The following is a 22,390-nucleotide window of genomic DNA, read 5'->3' on the forward strand; positions in this document are numbered from 1 at the left end:
CGCTTCATGGGAAACCTATGCTGATAACACTGTGATAGGCCCCGGGCTGGAGACCACACTTGTAAAGGTGAAAGTCGGACCCGCGTGATGTGATGTGTGCTAGTGACAGCAGGCGATAGCTAGCAAACATGGCAGCTATTAGCCAAAACCGCTTGTCGCTCGTCCTGAAGAATTTTGTCCCCCATAGTACGTAATGCAAACTCCTCCACCTTCTCCTGAAAAACGCTGGCTCACCGCGTGCAACGCCGTGTGGAGCTGAATGGACACACGACGGGTGGTCTCGCTCGTGTCTCGGCAACGAATTCGGTCTTCGCAAGCACGTCTGGCGCCTGTAGGACGGCAGTGCCCGTTCAGAACGGGGCGTGCGAAGGAGTGCCAGCACCGTCGAAAAAGGGAGGGGAATTTAACAAGAACAAAACGGCGCGAGGAACGCCGCACGCGGGACACGAGTTTGCGTCGCCTTGCGTCCCAAGAACAAAGGGCCGGCTACTGCTCCTCAGTTTTTCTTTCGGGGAGGGGGGTGGGGGGGGGGGGGGTGTTGGAGGGGCGTTCCGGGCCAAATATGGGTCAAGCGTGCGCCTCCACCGCTACCGTCGTCCCAGCGTTGCTGCAGGAGCCACCGCGATGGCCATCGTGCTTGCATTCCGACGGACTCCGAAGTGTGTCAACGAAGGCGGCGAAGAGTGTACACGGCTTACGCGTGTACTCCGCTAAAGGGACAGTGTGCAGAGAGTGCTGTAGTGCCTTGGGAGCCGTTTATAGAAGAGCCGCATGTGGGAAGCTTAGTTAGGTCAGACAAGATGGTTGAAGAGAGTGGAAAATGAAAGAATGGAGGAAAGATTTTTGTGGTCGTGCCTGCAGGGTCGAAATCGACTGGACGGGGAAGTACGGCTTTTCATGGCAGAGGCATAAGTAGGCCAATGGAAAGTTTTCGAATCAATAACAAAAGATAACTGGGTCCCTTGTTTAACGGATTTTTTTTTTTCAGTCCTTTTCTACCATACGGCGGAAAAGTGAGGCTGGGATCTTGTAACGCAGCTTGGGAGTAGTGTGACATTGGGTAGCTCGGAAGTCCGTGCGCTGCTTTCATGACCTATAAACTCACCCCTCGGTCACGCTTAGCATTAAGGAGCAGTAAATAAATTAATTATACACAGCAGATATAGAACTTGTGGCAGAGGAAACGGCATGACTTCCCTCTCTAAAAAAAATATCGCAACGAAATGCACCATAGCGCATTGTTCATTGTATGCCAGAATGCAAGTTGAATTCGATGCAGACGTATGCATGCCTGACCATAGACAAGCGTTCAAAAGTACCCTCCCCCCCTCTCCCCCGCCGGTTAAAAATGTACACCCCCCGGCCACGGCATTCACTTGCAGCGTAATTAATGTCCTTAGAATGCTCCGTGTAGCAGGAAGCCTCTCTACCCCAAGAAGAAACCTTCTGATAGCATTTCAAGGTTGATGATGATGATAATGAATTTTTATGGCGCAAGGGCGTCAATGTCTAAAGAGCGCCATGACACAAAGTATTTTTGACTTCTCAAGGTGGGGGTCAAAGACCCATTTCCCAAGCATTCTCAAAAGGATTCACGGGAAGAAAGAGACCTGCTCTACATTTCGCGAGTCCGCTGAACGAACGGGCCGAGAACGACTCTTTACAGCTTGCACTGGCCATAGTGCTGCTGACAACTGCGCCTGCTTCTTCTTAAAAATTGCGCCTGCAGGCAACATTTGCATCCACTTACCCGCATACAGCGGTGCCACGGCATCACCTGAACTGACGGCGACCTCCGAAGAAGTGAATTAAGCACAGCAAGCGAGCACTCGACAAAGCGCCATTTGCAGATTATCCTGGGCACACGGAAGCCGCGAAAATGTGGGACCTCCACTCTGAACACAATTAGCAGGCCGTGCCCTACAACCGGCCCGTACCCACCCCAACCTGGCGTTCTGTCCTCCTCAGCTTAGGCGTCTCTGAGCTGTGTGGACTGTGATCCTCTCCTCCCACAGGGGCAGTTTCCTCCACACTGTCTGATTGCATGCGCAACCGCGGACGCTAATTACACCGACGGCTACTCAACGACAGTCTGTTCCCTTCCTATTTTTGTCTTTGCTTTCAACGGTACATTGCTGCTAACGGACGTGTATCGTGCCCTCTGGACATTGTCCGCGCCACTTTGCTCGGCTCTGATTGTGCTTCTTGCATCACAGATGTGTGTGAGCTGGGGGCGCCTCCTGTCTGGGTTGGGTACACAGATAGCGTGTAAGCTGTCCCGTAGATAGCTGGCAGAATGACGTATAAACGAGAGGCCGCTGTCTTTTCCTCGTTGTAACCTTCGACGCTGTCCGCGTGTAACGGCTGACTGCACTGAAGGGTCGGAAGCCTCTCATTACCATAACTAGCGTGTATGACCTGTCCTTGTGAGTCTGCGCCACTGGCCGTCTTATGTGTCCGACTTCGACAGGACCCGTTTGCTCACCGCGCCTGCTTCCATTCCGTCGTAATGCTGGGTGCCTGTCCGGCCATTGTTTCATATGACCGGTTTGGTCCGTGATCCTACTGTTGTCTTAGCAGAGGCAGAGGAGCGCACGATAAAGGCTCCCGCAAGTGACCGGACCGAATGAGGTGTAAGTGGCGGGTCGCGGATTTTTACAGAGACATCATGAGAGGCTCTCAATAGCGTGGGACTCCCGAATTACGGGCGTCCATCCGAATCTCTTCACATACTTCGAAGGCCGAATCGACGCGGAGCAGTTTTAACACTACGTCGAAATGCGTATGTCGATGGCCGCGTTTTTGATGGCTTCCCGTACATACACTGAAGTTCTGTCGAGGGTTGAAGTACAGGACGGCTATTCTTGTGCTGATTAACTCAAAGGTCATCTTGCCAACCAGTCGCGGCAATATTAATTTCATTTCTGCAGGCATCCGAGAGACTTTTGATAGCCATCGCCGTTTCTAGGATTGTTAGTGAAGTAGTGTTTTTTCATCAGAGCCCAAAGCTAGGTTACGCTACTGCGACCAGGATATAATTTTCCTTGACCAATAGGGGATATTCAAAGTTCCGCAAGTTCGCTTTCCCGCATAACAATGTTGCCCAGGACCAGATGGCTGACCATGCGTTTCCAGCTGACACAAAGAAAGAAGGGCTAGTTTTTTGTTTGGTTCTTCCAAAATACATTTCTTACATTCTATCCACATCATTAAAGCCTGTGCTGTAGCCCACGTAGTTTGTTTATTTTTTGTTTTTTTCAGACAGGCCAAACTCCTCTGCGGTTGATGTTTGGCGCATGCAACACCCCGTGTCGCCTCTCTAGCGAAACGCGTACACACGCGACAAAGCACAGCAGGACAGGCTTTATTTTTTTCTCCAGAGCAGCGGCGTTAAGAAGGACCAGCGGCGCGCTGCGCGACTCTCATTAGAGCGTCATCCATCATGGAAGGCGGTCCAACAGCGCGTTGCCTCAGCAATTTGGCCGCTCTGCGCGCGTGCTAGCAGACGCCAACTCCACGCTGGGCAAAGGACGCTCCATCCGCTGATCAGTCTCTCGCCTTCTCGCAACCTTTCGTTTTCAAGAGTAGCAGCGCCTGCAGCGGCAGTCACGGAAGGAGCGAAAAGAAAATGCGAAACTGAAGAGCTATAAACACTTACGGAGTGGATGCCACGCGATTTCCAGAAGATTATTGCGTGTACGTGCTGGGATACATACCTCAGCCTTCCGGCGATCAGTACAAGAAATGCGAGGCTGGAACAGTCCCGACTTTTGAAAAAACCCTATTGGGGAAAATTACGGGGAGATGCAGGCATATTAGGATTAGCGTTTTGCTGCCTACATGTTATTTCTGCTGGTTGTTGCAGGTGACGCTCGACGACACATTAGCGGAAAAGTATGCGGCTCCCCCTGCTGTCTCGCTGCAGCGGAGGACGGGTCCGCTTGCTCTGCAATCAAACAGAGTACGCTTCTGGGTAAGGCCCTCGATTAAGATGCCGTTGCTAGCCTAACTTCGCACCAGAGACATTTCGTGTTGATTGCTGGCGTCGACAGCTAAACCCGGTCACCTCCTTCGCTACTACAGCCACACCATCTAGAGCTACAAAACAACCAATCTTCTGCCACACCATCTCGAGGCGTTGCGGAATGTCCCTGTAACAAAGCAGCCGTCTACACTGGAAACAGCCTGTTTACCTTAAAAGTTACACGACTAGGAACTTGCACGATAGGCAGTAGGGGTCATTTACATGAATTGTGGACAGGCGACGCGTCATTTGCTTGGTTAATGACAAAAGGGTCCACTAAGACGAGAAACGAAATATGTGGCTGTGGAACCAGCAAGGATGACATCTGATTCAGCTTCACGAGAACAACCTTTGATTCGGCGAGAACATGTCATGGCACGGAAGACCCTCGGGTACAATGCTATAGCGACTGACTGAGTGCTTCATTGTTACTACACTGTAAGATCAGTCTTGTTTTACTAAGCAGTATGTGTTTCACCCAGTAATCCCCGTTTCCTAAACGAAGCCGAAGTCGCTTAGGTTAAGCACGTTCCACTCTACTCTCTTCAGATGATGCCGTCTCAGAGCAAACGCGCCGAACAGTAACAACTGCATTCTGCGCTCTCGGCATGAATGGCAGTTCAGTACTCCGCTTCAACAACATTTAACGTGATGCTAGTTTTGCGGTGCGCCGAAATCTCAACAGAAAGTCGGTGGCACAAGGCGTAGCTTATATACCACGTTGTGTGTATAAAGTACAGCGCACTATAAATGGCAGGACGTCCGCTCCAGGAGCACTCATCGCACTGGAGATGCCCCAAGCACGGAGCTGCTCTTCATGAGCTCCATATGCAGAGCACGTATGTGTTCATGCCATCGTCGGGGCGTCGGCTCCGCGTGCGGTGGTCGCGGCGGTTATGATCATTCGTCACGCCCGGTGTGCCCCCCTCTCACTCTTGCACTGCTGGAATGCCGCCTCCATCTCCTCCCTCAACCTGGACGCGTACACCGGACGTTCGCACACCGCAGCCAGTCTTCCTTCCTCTTGGGCGTTTTCTTTTTCAACTCATCTCCGCTCCGTGTTCCTGCCTGAGCCACCTTTTGCTTCACTTGCGTCGCAGATAGGGCTGACGATGAGGCCGTCGTGTGTACGGCGCGGACCGAGAGCATGCTTGTTCTCTTCTTTTGATTGCTTCTTCTGTATCACATCCCGCATATATTATAATTGATAACAAGATCCCACCGCAACGGCGAGGTGCTTCTTGGAACGTTGGGCTTCTCGGTACAAGGGCTGTGGTGCTTGGCAGAAGCCCGCCGCGGATTCAGGTTTCCTCGCGACATACTCTTTTTCTTAGAGGATTAGAATTTTGATGAGAGCGACGTGCCTATTTCCCTGCGTTCGATGTTCTCACCCAGAATTTCTGCGATAAGCCGCTCTCTCGAAAGTCAGTCGCAAAGTGAGCGCGAATGGTGTGATACGAATATCCTAGGACTGCAAGAACAACTCGAGCAGCTACACCCAACTCCGCGAAGTGCGTTCCACTTACTGAGTGGCCGACTGGAAGTAGGCACTGATAGTTTGAGACCAAGACCCGGCCAGTATGTTAAAGAGCTGCTACATTCAAAGTTCATGGAATGAAGCGGTGCATCTGCGAACGGGTAGCACCTGGAGCGTTTATCGCGTCAGTCCGTAACAAACAAGCAAAGTAGATAAGAACGAACGGCAGATGAAGCGCATACATACGTCTGCAAATTACACCCTACCGAAAGAGAGGTGGATTAAGAGAAAAACAAATTTTTTTTCTTTGTTTTTCACAAGCTGGAAAAAGAGGGTATGTGCATCTACAATATCGTGCATCGGTCGCTTCATTACAGCAACTGAGTGCCTTTGTTCCCTGCTGATGAATGGCGATTCAGGCCCACGTCGCGAAGACAGTTTTGCGCAAGGCGGGCACTGTATTTGACAATAAGAAGAGGATGAAGAGCACTTACAGCATCTAGGGCGTTGACTTTGGCTCCGGCTAGGATGAGCGCTCGTGCTGTGTCCACGTAGCCGTTGGCTGCGGCCATGTGCAGCGCCGTCCGACCCTCCTGCGGAAACAAGATGTGGACATTGGTTACTCATCGCCGCATTTTTTCGTTATCCTTCTTAGATATTAACTTCCACCACTCGCCAGGTTGCATTACTTCATAAAGCGACGCAGAGGAAGCTCTGGCTCAAATCCGCTGGTGGCTTTTTAGCAAATGAACCGGAAAATATTCTTTATGTGTGTCATTCATTGCCTTCTGACCACTGAGCGCTGTATATGAATCTTTAACGTGGGTCATCAATTACAGAAAGGCAAAATACAGAGCAGTGTTATTGCAAGCACTGCAAAAGACAAGAGAAAGAAGAGCGTCAATGCATGTGTGCAAGAAGACAAGCTTAGATGCTCCCTGCAATGCAGACATAAGTAATTTGATGCGAGAAAAGTACGCACCCCAAGTCCGAAACAGATCCTACAAACCCTCCTGCACGACAGGCCCGAACAGTCAAAGTAAAGCGGAATGGCGCCTTGTTAGCCTTTGCAAGAGCCAGCCGCGTGTTCTGGCGGAATTCTATAGCAGGCAGCTGCCCAGGTTAGGCACAACGTAATCTCTAAGTCAGCTTCTTGTGTGCCCGTCATCTAGAGGCTATTCGCACTATTGTCGTACGCGAAGCTGTCGAGCTTAAAATGATCAGTTCAATCCTGCGCTCGAATAAAGTTTTTATTATTACAGTTGTTCTTCAATGGTTTTGACGACGCTAAACTCAGCTTGGGAAAAGCACGTGTAACTTCGCCGTATTGAGCAATGTGCAGCACTTAGGCAGTAGTCAATACTTCGCCTTCAAGTGTGCGTGGATGCAGCGCTGCGATGATTGGATTCTCGTCCCCTAACGGAAGCCAACCTTCTTGCGGAAATAATAAGTCCAGGATTCTTGGACATCAATTTTTAATTGTGAGGTAACTGTGGAATATTGTAATGTACTCTCAAGAAAATGTTGAAGGTAATGAATGGTTATTTACTTCAACGCATAGCAAAAGCTTTCTGCTCGTTTTTTTTTTTCCTCTTTCTGTTCTTGTACTTCATTTCTGCAAATTGATTGTACAGTGTTGTTGCCATGTTCGTGAAATGTATTTTTTGACGTATAATATTGGATTTATGTTGTTTACCTGCTATAACTTCAGTGCTCAGAATCATGTGTAAAATTTGTATTTACTGTTGCAAATTAGAGGTAACATGTCTGTTTTAAATATATTATGATGTTACTGATACCGCTATGTAACGGTCTTCTTGGCCTTAGTCAAACTGCCTTAGCAGCTTTTAGCCAAGGAGACCCTCCAGGTACTTTCTGGAAAATAAACATTAAATTGAGTAGTTAAGACTGGCATATAAAAAAAATGAGGAAAGTTTTGACAATAGCAAACTCGTTAATAGCAAAAAAAATGTAAGCCGGCCGACGGAAGATCTGTGGAGATATTTATGGTTATAGTCAGGTTTTACAATATATGAAAAAATTGCGTTCATAAACAGATCGCTGTTTAAAAATGCATTTGTCCAGAATTTCCTGATGTACCATCAAATCGCCCTTGCTATTTAAAGTACACTGGCTTGAGCACCAGACTATAGATTTTCTCTATGCATTCTGTGTTCTCAGGTAGTAACGTCTGCCAACGACACATTTCGTTACCCTGCTCTGATCTTCCATTTCATCAACTCTTTCAACACTCCCTTCATCTCCCTACCTACACGCAGCATAGCAAACCGGGGACAGCTAGTCAACCGTCCTAGCTTTCCATTCTTCTTATTCCCTCTCACTCCCGCCAAGGACGCTTCGTTTTATTGAAAAACTCCAGCAACACTCCCTCTTTAGGAAGATCACACTTTTGAGGGGCTAAAATGGCGACTCAAGCACCTGTCTCGGCGTTTCGAAGCGAATGAAAAACAGGTGACGTTCATCGGGCATGAGCACGGGAGACGGTTTCACAGACTATTCGCAGTTTTGCTGTGAAAGCTCTCTGAACGAGCCTACGTGCATACGCCAGGAGCTCGGCACACCGTTCTTGAAGTGGTGGGATTCGAGTGTGCGAAAGCGTCATGGAGCCTTCCGCCTGGAACTTCTCTTAGTGCGAAAGCACCCATAAGCTCGTCAACGGTGACCGAGAATCTTGTCACCTTTGTGTCTTGTGCCGTTGCCTACCAAAAGCGACGCCAAGTTAGGTTAAAAAGCAATCAAATGAATTTCAACGCTTCGCAGGCCACTGCGCGAGGGCACTTTTATTCCATGGAAGTCAACCGAACACGAACTGCAACCCACCCTCACGCTGTGCATTGCACACTGTCGTCTTCGTCCACTAATATTGCCCGTGTGTTCGCACTATAACCCTGACATTTCTTTTTGCTCTGTAGTAGGCCTCATTGTTTCCCTTTCCTTTTCTTTCATTTATTTCCTTCTTTCTTTCCTTCTTCCTTTCTTTCTTTCTTCCTGCCTTCCTTCCTTTCTTTGTTTCTTCCTTCCTTCCTTTCTTTATGCCTTTCTTCCTTCTTTCCTTCCCTCCTTCCTTCCTTTCTTTCTTTCTCTCTTTCTTTATTCCTTTATTTCTTTCTTCCTTGATTTCTTCCTTCTTTCCTTCCTTGCTTCCTTCCTTCCTTTCTTTCTTCCTTTCTTCGTTTCTTCCTTCCTTCCTTTCTCCCTTCTTTCTTCTTTTCTTTCTTTCTTTCTTCCTTCCTTTCTTTCTTTCTTTCCTTCTTCCTTCCTTCCTTTCTTCGTTTCTTTCTTTCATTACTTCTTTCTTTCTTCCTTCCTTTATTTCTTTCTTTCTTCTCCATGGAAGGTGGAGCAAAGACAGAAGCGTTATGTTGGTAAACCGTTGTCCCCTATGTTCCTAGTTCACTAACATACGCCTGGACTGTTAGTGCCATCGTGAAACAGCTACAGCTCCTGCACGAAGTACCATGCATCACTATTTTACGATCCATCTGCGGTTTCAGCATTCTCATGCGCCAAATATACACGGCACATTGCTTTCTAACTTCACTGCCAGTCTTTCCGGTTCTCTACGGGGCGCTCGAAATCTCGTCGCGCTTTCTTTAAAGACACAAATTAATAACTGTCTCGGCAGCCTAAAAAGTAAGCTGGCGTCGGTTTCGGAGGAACGTGGCTGGGCCTCTGGGTGGAAGAAAGCAGCACCTTCCAGGCGTGCGCGCCTCGAAAGCATTCCGCCGACTCTGCGGTCACGTTCCGCGACTTATCGCTAGATTTCCGACTCCTGTGGTCCCTAGGTGTTCTTTAAATTGGCACGGTTTCCTCTGCCTTACTTTTTTTATACCCATGCCGCGTTTCTGCTCTCCATCCTCCGTCATTTTTCTCCTGCCAAACTAATCTCTGCCGTCTAGTTTCTCGCTATCATCCTTCTTATCTCCTCGGAGAAGCCAGGACGATGGCCTTTACGCCGAACTAATGGCAAAAAGCTCTTCCATGCTAACGTTCTTTTTGTTTTTCAGACTGTCCTGTCGGCTCTTTCACCGACCTGTCTGTCATAGTCTTTCGCTCTTTGGCGCATAGTAGTGATAACAAAAAATTATTAAATACACCCAGAAGCGTAGGAGAGTGGGGTGCAAAAAAGGAAAGAAATGGGAAGAAGAAACAGGCAGTAGGAACACGCAGATGGCCCACTTTAAGAGATGAGCGTCGTCTTCCTTCGAGCCACCAGTAATGCTCAGTTTGAGACTGGGCCTCGCGGGTATTGCGAGTCGCGCAAGATATGGATATATTCATGCGCTGCAGAGCGCGGACCCAGCGTACGTGAGCATCACTTGTGATTACAGGCACGTATTGCAGCAACCTCGCGCGCGCCAACGCGAAATCGTTAAGCTCCGTACGAACCGCATACTCTTCTTAACGGCGCCGGTGAGAAATGTCGGCTTCAGAACCGCTCGCAGTTTTGATTTACTGGCTGCACCTTAATGAAGCGAAGCTGTCGAGGGCCTTCGTTGTAATCTGGCGTGACGATAGTGAAGGACATACTCACGGAGGTTGCTTGATATATTCTCTGGTGTTTCTTTCTGCGGGCCCTTAGAACGTGCACGACATTCGCTACGCTTTTAATTTGTGGTTTCGCTTGTTATGAAATCTGGCCCTTGCTACGAGTTCCACGCCACCCATGCCTGACGGACGGCCCCTGAGGTCGTTCCGTAGGAAGCAAGATGAGAAAGAAGAAATGGTGGTAGCCTCATTTAATATAAGACGCGTCGTGCCCTCATATGAACGTGCGTCCGGTGCCAATTTCTACAGAGCATCAAGGGCACGAATCTTGTAACAGGTTTGCAAAGATGTTCGTACATGGGACCGTGCATCGTGATTTACCGAAGTCCTCGTGTTTTGACGATTATGGTTATCAACCTGGCAGTTGTCAGCTATTGAAGAACCTCCTTAACTACATATGAGCAGTTCCGTTGAGCAGTTCCGTAGATGTGTCTCCGCTGTTGATGTAAACCACACTGCATGCTAGTCATGTAAATAAATGTGATATGCACCACTTAACTCTTTGTGTCCCAACAGCCGCATGAGGCTAAAATGTATGACCATGCGCCGTATTCTATAAGCTGTACTTACATTGTCCGTTGCCAGTTTCCAGTTCATTCGGCCCTATGCCAGTGGTCATCCAGGGATACCCGCGGCTTACACGCGTCTGGGGCAACGACCCGGTCATATTGGGTAGTTAGCGAGCGGACCTTACTTACAATTGGCTGAAATTGCAATATGCAGCCAATCGTGAGGTGCATCACAGCGCTCTGTCAATAGCAGGCGACCGGATATGACAACTGGCTGCCATTGGCTGCGCTATGCAGCCAGTGGTGAGGTACAACATTCAAATATCGCTTCCCCGTCGCCGCTGACATGGACAGAATCGTGGGTAGAATCTGCGGCTGACGTGCCGCAGAATCAGACCACTCCTCCATGGCTTGAAGTCGGTTTAAAAACATACGCAGAGTAATTGAGAAACTAGGAGATTTCTGACTGTTTAACCACAGTGATGACGGAGTAGAACAAGCGCCAAAGCTTTTTGCAAGGCGCATTCTAACTCACTGCTCTGCCAGCAGATTAATAACCAGACATCAGAAAGGGCTTAAATCGTGTGCTGTCTACTAATCTGGCGTTAACGACGGCGTATTGCTGCTGTGTTACATTCTTAATGATATATTACTCATTGCCCGGTGAGGTAGATGTAATTAAATTAATTAAATTAAATGTAGATAAATTAACTCGCTCCAGAGCCGTTCTTACAGTCCTTTCTGTGTATGTCGGAACGCTGTGAGGGGTGCTCCTGTGTCCACTGTCTATTTCACTGTATACCGCCATTAAAATTTATTTGCTGCATTTTCCGTACAAGCCAAAAAAAAAACAAGACCGCAGTTATCTACAACCATCATTCACGTCCCCACTCATGCAACTTTCAGGAAGTGTTCTCTATGCCTTCTTGAAAATGAGGACGGGCCATATATGTTGCACTGTGTAATTCTGCTAGACATTTGTGCTCTACTTAGCGGGATGAGATTTTGTGTGTTTTTACTTCGAGTACACATTCAAAGAAGCAGCAGAAGCCATCCGCGGTGAAGAGGTTATAAATATTGAACAATAAGCTTGGATGCAATTACACGTAGCAAACAGTGGCTGGCATCAACGCACGAATGAATAACAAAACCTTGTTATTCTCGACACCGCATAAAGCGACGTACTAACTCGACGCTTAAGAATTTAGGACAGCACACACCGTGGCCGAGGTGCTACAGCGCACTGCACTTAATGCGACGAGCGGAATCTAAACATCTCTGGCATCCATTATGATGATGCTTTATTTCCATAAGCTCGCGGCGAACAATGGGGCTACTTTGACGGAGTAGGTTCAGGCTTGTGAGCATAGCGCATTTGCGGCATCGAAGAAGGATGCGTAAGGTATACCCACTCGGTCGCCTTATAAACACACGCACACATGCAAACAAACACACAGCTCTTGCTAAGGAGGCCTGGGAAGAATAGAGGCCGTTGAAGCGCCCGCCCAGCCGTTATGTATAACGGCGCACCCAGGTCGAAAGGTGCCCGGCCAAGGCAAATGTTTAGACGCAGTGCGTGTGCCGCAGCGCCCCCTTCCTCATATTCCTTTGAGGAACACGATGTCAGGCTGCGTCGATGAGAGTGGTGAGCCCGCGTGTGTGAGCTGCCTTGTTGCAAGTGGGTCACGTGCTCTCTTTCTGGCGGGAGATAGCGCGGTCAACAGACGGGCTAACCACGAGCCTCTGAGCTGTGGGCGTCTGTCGGTAGTTAGAATCCAAACTATACGGGCTGCGCAGTCTGCGTGCACGTAAAAAAACTGAAAAAAAACATGAAGGACATTAAACTGCGGTACTGAGCCCGACAGCACCTCGGTTCATCCCACGGACAAGATCGCCGCCGATAACTGAGAACGCATGCGTCGAGATCAAACGTCGATCCCCAAAGCCTTAATATTTTTTTTTCCTTTTAAAAATTATGAAAATGAATAAGCCTCTCGATCTATGTAGTCTACAGCTCAGATGTATGTGACGTGGAACCTAGGAGATGCTACGGTAACGCGATGTTTATTCCCACCAGGACTGCCTGGACCCCTTGCACGCTTCGATCGTCACCTGTATACCTGAGGCTACAGTGCTGAGCAATTCATTTCTCGCTGAACGCAAACTGCTGCGTGGTGTAGTGAGCTTCGAGCAGTTGCTCAAAGAAAGTCTGCCAACTTTCCTTCACTCAGAGAACAGTAAATACCCTGACAGGGCATGGCCACAGACCTTGGACGCAACAGAGTTAAAATTTGAAAATCGTCACGCTCACGTCACCGGCGACGCCATGTTTGCTGTGGACGCGCCGTTATGATCGCATCTCGTTCCTTTTAGACTGAGTGATAACATTTGTTTCGTACGTATAGGCAACAGAAACACGCGGTCTATCGCGATGACGGAAATGACGCTAAGGGCGATGGGTTAATGCACTCACGACAAGATAGCCTGCCATCAGGCGGCACTTCGACACATAAAAAAAATTGTATTTTCGCGTCTTCCACTAATTCGCACCTTGTGCAGCTGTCGTTATTAAGACAAACCTTCCGACACTCAGAGCCGGTGAGCCCGGTGAAGGATTCAACCTACTCCCCACGCAAACAAAACGCCGACAATCTAATCATCCTCACTGGGGACGGCAACGCCTTCGGTGCAATTTTCGCACATGTCAATGACTTCTCCACCAAGAATTATGTGGTGTCGCGAAAACAGAAATTTTTCACACCCTTGTCGTCATCGTTTCCTGTCAGTCGTTCTATTTCCTCCTCCTCCTCCCCTGCCTTTTCATTCCTAAGATCAATGCCAATTATTTTACCGCTGATTTCACGCGGTCGCTCCTCCCTGTCATCGTTTTCTACGCTATGGTTTGAGTATTTAAAAAGAGGTTACAAATCACTATTATTACCGATGCTGGACGGCCGCTTGATTGACTGCTTTTGCTGCAGCATATTGCCGCTTTGTCTAATTTCCAGCAATGCGGATACTTTTGGGTACCGGTTCTTACCTCGCATAATGCATAGGCGGTCTAGGTGGAGCAGACTGCACCGCCACAAAGTAGTGCCGAGTATCCCCAGAGCGCACGAATGCATGTGATCTTTACATTCGGATCCCTCAAAACTCTTTAGAGTTCCATGTAGCCACCTTTAGATCTCACCTTTGCAGGACTCTGCTGGCATCGTTCGGATTGTTCATATCTTGTCTTAAACCGCGCTTACAGGCAAGATTTAAATTCCACGCCTAAATGCACCAAGGCCAAGAATAGTTGGTTCAGTGGTTGCGCAATTCTAGACCGATAATTCGTAACAGCCTCTCTGATTCGAGGCTGTTACACTGGTCACCTACAGCTAAGAAGTATAACGCCCAAGTTTTCATCGAAATCATAATTTCAAAGACCTTTTCTTTACGGCTAAGCTAATCTGTGGTTTTTCCACAAACTTATCTAATCTCATTTCACTTTTTTTTTTCCTCTTTATCAGAGCCTACAACGTCGTGGCTGCTTTTAGAACCAGAAGCCTCCCGTATCTCTGTAGTGCTCTCGTGCACTGAGGTTTCTGGGGCCTTGGATTAGACACTCCAGAATACGCTCCATCATTTCCTTGCCCTGTATAAAGCCACAAATATCATCCAGGGCGTCAAAAGCGCCAGCAACCCCGTTTCTCTTCCCACGTACAGCGTCGGCCTCGACCCTGGCCCCGAGGCGGCACAGCTCGACCACGGTGTCCGTGTGACCCGCGACGGCCGCCTGGTACAGCTTCTCCGCCAGGGTGGGCACGTGGTCCGGGCCCTCCATTTCCTCCTCCGGCAGGCTGCCGACGCGGGCCTCGACGTCAGCGCCGGGACACGACAGCCTCGGCCCCGTGCTTCAGCGCTGCCCGGGGACGCACGCTCCTCCCGGCAGCGTCGAGCACGCCGCCCGCCGACTGTAGTCTCGGACGTCGGAGGAGGCCGCAGAAGGTACGCCATAGCGGCAGGCCTTCCGCATGACCACACTGGCACCTGCACATGAAGGAAGGGCATGCTTGTGAAAACAGCAAAGACACCCATACCCTTAGCCCCACCACGGTGGTCAATAAGGGGTATAAATCACTTTAACACACCCCAGGGGAAGGGGGCGGGCTTATTCATCAAAGGAAGGGCGCCGTAACTGGTTCACTGTGCTTAGCAGGACGCGTGAGCCGTGCGCTGAAGTAAGAGACAAAGGGGTCGAGAGTGGCGCAGCGGTAAAGAGATGTGCCACTGCACTGGCAGGTGGTCGTTTCTATCACTTCCACCGGTAGGGATTGTGTGAACCATGTTGCTCTTCCGGAGCAACTTCTCGCGCAGCTGGCGCGACGCTGCTCCGAACCTACCCGAGCTTACCCGAGTTACTACCCGAGCCTACCAGAGTAACTCGGGTAAGCTCGGGTTGTAACTCGAGTTGCTAGGCAACGGCACAAGATTGCACGTACGTGCCTACGGTGAACGTACTACGTATGGTGACAAGATTCTAGGTCGGTGTTGGTGAGCGTATGAGTGCTTTCGCACTAAAATGGAGGTACCTGTGATAGCACTCACCTATCGACATCTACCCCTACCCCTACCCAGCGCCGTACTTTCATGCGCACAACCACTCACACACCGACTTCGACCACGCTACCAAAGATTACGCGTTCTGGTGAACACCTTCTGGTTGGTTCCGACACTGGTACTCGTTGGTCTGTCCCTACTGTGGGCTGGTGACCAGAAAGCACCTGCCCAAACCCTCTTCGTTTCAATATAGAGACAAAACGCGTCCAAAGCACTTTCGCTTTATTGAAGGATGGCCGTCGAGTACCATGTGTTCAGAGGCACAGTGATAATACCGCTTTCGTTCGTATCGACGATGTTCAACATTAAAAATTATACGCTTAACCATCTCACTTTGACCACGCCACACTCCATCTGAGTTTTAGAGATGATGTGGTTTCGATACAAGGATAACAGCAATAAGACAATGAGTACGTAGTCAAAAATAAACCAAATACTGTTGAACGAACGCGTCATAAACAGGAACTGATGTCCTGCGATTTTATCGTTGCATACATCGGTCATTCACACCCAAGCTATGCCTAACGGCCGTTTAAGTTCTGAACACTTGACTTTTATGTTCATTTTCGGCACCACTTTGCGACTGCATGTCGAAGTGTCACTGTCACAGCAGGGAACAGAGACATAATGCACGAAAGATGGCTACTTTTATATTACGACAGGCAGACGTCACCGGTGCGCAGAAGCAAAGAACGTGTCTTCCATGCAAGATTCCTGTACTGCTCCCAACCGTCAACGTACGTGACCATGGCCAGATGCTTCGGAATGTTGCTTTTATATCCGCGATTAGTCTTAAACGGCCGCTGGCTTACAAACACATCGTGATAAAATGCCCCTCAAACAGCCCTCTAGGGGCCTCTCTCTGAGGCGCTGGCAGACCAGACGACGGCAGGTGCAAGAAACGAATGCAGCCGGATATGGCTCCGTTTTACTTGTTGGCCGGAAGAGGCCCCAACTGCTCGTGAGCCGACCACCGCGCAATCAAACGAAGAAACAAAGGAGGGGAGGGTGGCGGCAGAGGGGTCGCCATCCCTCATCCACAGCCACCGGATACACGCAACGCCCTTGGTCAACTGTTGCTGCTGGTTCCTTGCTGCAGAGAGGGCGGCGGAGCGCCTGCTGCACCTGCTCCACTTGTTGGCGGTGCTAAGCCTCGCTAAACACCCGGCCTGATAGCGGCCTGGAACGAGGCATGCAAGCTATTAGGCCTGGGGCTGCCGCCGCGTCTCTTCTGCAGTGATTTCCCTCGCCTCACGACAGAGGCTACGCGAGTTTCCTTTGTCTTTCCTCTGGCAGCGCTGCAGGCCAGGGTCGTCTCTTCGTTTTCGCTCTGCTTGGTATGCCCGCCTGCTTCGTATTGCAGAGCGTTTATCGTGTGCCGGAACGTCGCCGCCGCCGCTTGTTGAGGCAATGTACGCAAAGCTCATGCGGTTGACGGCGATGCTCAGTGACAAAGCAAAGACGGTCCGGCTACTTTCAAATCAAATGATGGTGCTTAGGCTCCGCGCGATGTGGGGTAAAATACCTCATCTTCTCAAGCATTTCACCTGTTGTGCCAATATCCCATGGTATAGAAAGTAACAGGGGAAAAAAATGGAGTGGATACTCAAGCACCGCATTAAGGGCATGTACCGATAGCTTAATTGGTTAATGCCCATACATGCAGAGTTGGCCATTCTCTACTTTACAGTGATAGATCCCAGGGAGTCACCATGCCACTCCTGCCGCAATGGTGCAGCGGTTAAGCAATGCGTCACAGCCTTGCAATTGTAGGTGCTGTCACCGGTAGGCCTTGGGCGACACAGGTTTGCTCTTCCCGAACGACTAATCATTAATTTAACTGCCACCTGCGATTGGTGTGTTTGGTCGCAAGCCGATGGGCAGGTTCTGATGACGCAGCGAAGTCACGCGACCTGGGTGGTCAATCTTGGTTGCTTCTCCGGGGATTTTTCGCCCACAACGCTGACGACGCCAGATTTTCTGCAGAACGGAAGTCTTAACACTGCCGCGTGAAAAAGAGGGAAAGGTAGAAAAGAAGACAACAGGAGGAAAACAAAAGACAGGGTTGCCAGGTCGAAATAGAATAGGGTGGGCATAAAGGAACAAAAAGAGAAGAAAGTCCTTGCGAAGGAAGTACATGTGTGCAGGCAGCAAGGCACGGAGTCGAAAAAAGTAGCAAAGGCGAACCCGTTCCGAACAGAAGGGGACTAAATCCCATTCCCGAGCAGCAGACACGGAAAGAGTCCACCGAAATTGGCTCTTTGGTGCCCCTGTCTACCACCGACGTGATAGGAATAAGTCCCGAGAGATGGGAAGGAGCCCACTTCACTCCACAGGAACCAAGCACAAAGAAAGGAGAACGCCAATTGTGCTTCTTGGAAAGCCAGAAGGCATCTGGTTGCACTGGGGATCGAACTCCGCACCTCTCGTGTACGAGACGGATGCTTGAAGTACTAGGCCGCCTCTGCGGTGGTGTGAAATAAAATATATTACGGTGCTTTCCGCTTGCGACGGCGCATAACAATGTGGCGTATAAAACCAGTCTTAAGTTTAAAAATCCGGTATCCGCAGAATATAATTAATGAAACAGCAAGAAGAAAAATTAATCTTTAATGACCGATGGTAGAGAAAGTCTGAACTCTATGTTATGCGGACCGCAGAGTAACTGATATGTCCGAGTTGCGCTGCGTTCAGTAGAAGTGAACAGCAATTTGTGAGTAAGACAAGTTGTTCTCAGCTAACCCACGTCCTGGTGCAGTTTGCCAATACCAATATTCCTGATGACTGCTTTAAAGAACGCAGTGGTAAGGAAACGAGCACTTCAGTGGAAAATTAACTCGGGTTAATTAAACGGAGTGAAATTTAAAACAAGTAACGAAATTTCGGCAGTGTTTCCGGGTTCAATGCGGCTCTCACTTTACCTTCACGCAATATGAAGAAAAAAGAAGCCGTCATTTATTGAGCACCAATTTCCACTCCATAAATGGTAACACGCAATTATAAACTGAGAAATTCTGAGCCTGAAAGGTTCTCAAGTACTGCATTCTTCAAACGTTGAGTATTCCGAAGCTCGTTGTACAGATGCATGGCTGCTCCATATTGAAAGATTTTTCAGCGTTGACTATTCTTCAGGCTTGTAACATTGCACATAAACAGCTGCGTGAGCAAAAAGATCCCAGTCCCCTGTGGCGCTCGGCGGCGCATCAAAGTAGACTAACCCATTGCTAACTGAGTGCTTCACTGAAGTTGACAACTGCCCTCATCGATGTACTAAAAAATCTGAACTTTACACGGCGCTCAGTACAGAAAGCACCTTGTATCAGTTCCACAGAAAACCCCAGTAAACAGCCCATAAGCGAACCAAGTTTCCGCGTCTTCCGCTTCATCCCAAAGATACCATCACTTCGGTCAACGATCCGAAGCACCCTTGCTCGCATCGATGACGGCCCCCACGGGGGTAATTAAGTTAGACGGCTAGCTGGAAGCACTTATGCGCATTAATCTCACGTCCTCGGCTAATTATCTATCAGCTCGCCGATGGTGTGGTGAACTTTCGCATAGCAGGGCAACCAGCGGTTATCAACCAGACACTCTCTCTAGCCCCAGCCTCTAAGCTATGCGGTGGGAAGAAACATTAATGCTTGTTCATTAGTTTTTGCGCGTGAAAACCTGTTCTAAAACGAGCTCGTTCTCAGTGTTGTCAACAGCCTCCTGAGGAGGAAAGTTTAGTGTTATGTATGCAGTACGTATATGTAGCGGTAATTAGGAATGATGATAAACTTTTCATAATCGCGCATCCTCTGCAGCCCGTCTAATTTGGTGTACTATTAAAATTTAAAAAGTGAAAGAACCTTGGCCAAAGAGGCCCCGTGCAGGAATCATGCATTTGACATGCCACGCGTAAATACGTGAATCACTGAAGCGACCTCTGTGTTGCAAACTCGATCGTGTTCCTGTCACTGTACGATCGAATTACAGCCTCTGTGTTCTACACAGCTCTGCACAACGATTGCCTGCGGTAAGATTTGACCAGGTTTTTTTTCGTAGAAACTACCTTCATTTATTTCTGAGAACGCAGGTCTACTACTCTGAAACAACCTAGCTTTTTTCTTGTTTTCATCTCAATAAACAATCAGTCGTATCACGCTATCTTTTTTTTCCTACTTATATTATTTTGGAGGACAGGGCATCAACTATAACACATGTGTGCTAGGTTTATGGAACTTACACAGTAACAATAAGGAAGGCGTGGAAATTGAGCTATTTAGAACAATGCTGGCGATTTGTCGAGATAGCAGTTTGTGGAAATAAATAGCCACCAAAAGCACGTTTGTGGGTGTATACAGCACGATTAACGTTGCGTGCGGCTGCCTCTTCACTCTCCGAAGATGGATGAAAAGGGAGCGGGTGCACTTAAGCGATTACTCAGTTACAAAATCGTGTCCGCGAAGCTTTAAAATAGACGTCAGTTTACGTACGCAACGCCACCAAAAGTATCCTCAGGGCGAAATCGTAAATTTCCCTACAGTCGTAACGTCTTAGGAGAAGAGCCCAACGCAGCGCCCATAAAGCGAAAGTCCAGAAAGATCGCGTTTCGATCGCTTATATATATGTGCGGCTTAGCCGAGATGAGCATGGTTTATACAGGCAAGCGTGCGAAACGCTGCCGCGGTGTCGATTCCGATAATGCATCCGCAATAATTCTCCGCCACTGTAAACCAAAGCGCGCATCCCTTCCCCAAGACCGGTGCATCCAGGCGCACGCATGGACTTAAAATTAATGCCCGGGCAAGAGTTCCCGACAGGGCCGGGAGGCGGCGCTTTCACGACGCCCGTTCATCCTGCATGTGCCTTGCGCTTTTTTCTTTTTCGCCTTTTCACATAGATGGCGGTGCTTTCACTACTCTCGGTAGCCTGTATACTCAGCGTATTCTTTTGCATGCGAGGGAGCGTTTTTAATGGAAAGAGGCGGCGCGAGTGGTGTTTGTCGGGCATTTGCGCCGCATATACGCGCGCAGTGTGTCCGACAGTCTACGTGCATGAGTTTTTAGAGTTTTTGTTGAGTTTTTTAATGTTTTGCGCAGTCATGTCACACTTTACTTCTAGACACTTTTTGGGCTCATACAGCCAAGCACTAGTTTCCTGTCCTAATGGATGCAGTTATATGGTACATTTAAATTTTACATTTCGGTTAAAACCTAAAAAAGAAAGACAGCGGTACACCGAGTTCAAATTTCCACCTTGAAATACGTGCCGCAGCTATAGCTAGCTGTACAGTAGGAATTACGCAGTCAATTGAGAAAAATAACATAAGTGCGGAAGCCACAGGCATGGTGAGACAGTGTTACGATAGAAGTACACTCTAAACAAAAAGGAGTAAAAAGTGAGTAAGCTGCTCTCTAATGCACTCCCTTTTATGAGTGTAGCGCAGTTGTGCTTTTGGAAGTATTGCTCCACCACGAAACATAATTCTGCAGATTGGAACGCTACTAGCGTAGAGCTGTTCACTGTCATTAGCCGCTGAGGGCGGTCAGTTGGTTAAGCAGCTAGGTCTCTCCACTTCATGTAAGAACACTCGAAACCGCGCATTAGCGTCATGAAATAGTGTCATGTTATGACTACTGGGACGGCTGGCGACAGTTACATCGCTGTCGTCAACACGCAGACCACGTGAACCTAGCGTAATCACGTGAACCTAGCGCCACAACTCAGAGAGGGCACATAGCGAACCATTTTCTAGCAACTTCCACTTGAGTTTTTGCCCAAAGGTTCCAGCATTTTATTCCCGCTACTTTATTTTTATGTGCGGTAGCACTTCCTCCAGCACGCACAGGTAAAAGTTATTTACCAGTATTTAGCGATACTTTAAATTGATTTATAAGTAAATCGAGTGCTCAGCTTGTCAAAAATGCAAGCTAAACTGTAAGTGACTTTCGACTGCGCAGGAATGCCATATTATATCAGCGAAAAAAAAAAACAACCGGTACTTCACCTGCAAAAAAAAAAGCCGGAAACTGTGTTCTGAAATAAACACCATAAAACTACCACCGAATTTTCAAAAATAATAACCTAAAAGGCCAACCCTACAGATACAGTATACACGTGAAATAAAGAGGTCATGTCTGCATGAAATCGTTCTATGTAAGCATCTTAAGCAAAAAAAAAAAGCACAGTAAGGAAGAGCAAAAAATTCCAGAAATTATAGTCGCAAAGAGAATTCGGACGTGAAATGTGAACGGCCGGTGTACTGCGCGCGGCAGTGTAAGCGTTTACAGAACATATTAACACTTATGATAGAACTAACATAAAGGAAAACCTAATCGTGTTAACAATTCTTTTGAAAATATACCTTAATGCGTTATTCAAAAGGTAAACTGAATTCCCCGTATGGAACTGTCAACACATGCACTTCTAATGGGAGAGAGATTGCAGTTAGTAGGTGACTGATTTAGAATATTCAGTTATTCAGGACCCACCGCGTTGGCTCAGTGGTTAGCGCGCTCGGCTACTGATCCGGTGTTCCCGGGTTCGAACCCGACCGCGGCGGCTGCGTCTTTATGGAGGAAAAACGCGAAAGCGCCCGTGTGCTGTGCGATGTCAGTGCACGTTAAAGATCCCCAGGTGGTCGAAATTATTCCGGAGGCCTCCACTACGGCACCTCTTTCTTCCTTTCTTCTTTCGCTCCCTCCTTTATACCTTCCCTTACGGCGCGGTTCAGCTGTCCAACGATATATGATACTGCGCCATTTCCTTTCCCCCAAACTCAATTATTATTATTATTATTATTATTATTATTATTATTATTATTATTATTATTATTATTATTATTATTATTATTATTATTATTATTATTATTATTATTATTATTATTCAGGAGAAGAGCCCGGTCACGGTGGGCAGCGTGCCACTATAGATTTGCTGCTGGCCGACAGCCAGCTTCAAGGCCATGGTTTCGACCATGATGGCGGTTCATGAATTTCATGGTTGAAGATGTACAAAGCAAGTCTACTTAAGCCGATACGCAATTTAAGCGGCTTGGTCTGCGCGAGACTTGTCCACTGAGACACTGAAGGAACGACTGATGACTTGTGCGAAGGGGTAGACAGCGTGCGATGGTGGCAAGACTTCCCCGAAAAGAAAGCGAGTTTAACCGGAGAATCAAAGAGAGAAGAGCAGCCTGAGTTTGGCCTAAAGATACGGTGCTACAAA

At 48.3% G+C, this 22,390-nt stretch overlaps 1 protein-coding gene across 1 annotated transcript in view; it reads right to left on the minus strand.

The window, feature by feature from the left end:
- The window catches only part of dgo (ankyrin repeat domain containing protein 6 diego), a 154,007-nt gene that overhangs the window by 56,638 nt on the left and 74,979 nt on the right, over positions 1-22,390 (minus strand). The window contains exons 2-3 of the mRNA XM_077632390.1: positions 14,286-14,611; positions 5,996-6,094 (exon numbers count right to left, since the gene is read on the minus strand). Of these exons, the coding sequence (XP_077488516.1) occupies positions 5,996-6,094; positions 14,286-14,405 (219 nt within the window). The 5' untranslated portion in view covers positions 14,406-14,611. The remainder of the gene's footprint in view (positions 1-5,995; positions 6,095-14,285; positions 14,612-22,390) is intronic.

This window comes from Amblyomma americanum, chromosome 7, assembly GCF_052857255.1.
Source record: "Amblyomma americanum isolate KBUSLIRL-KWMA chromosome 7, ASM5285725v1, whole genome shotgun sequence".
Taxonomy (NCBI): Eukaryota; Metazoa; Arthropoda; class Arachnida; order Ixodida; family Ixodidae; genus Amblyomma; species Amblyomma americanum.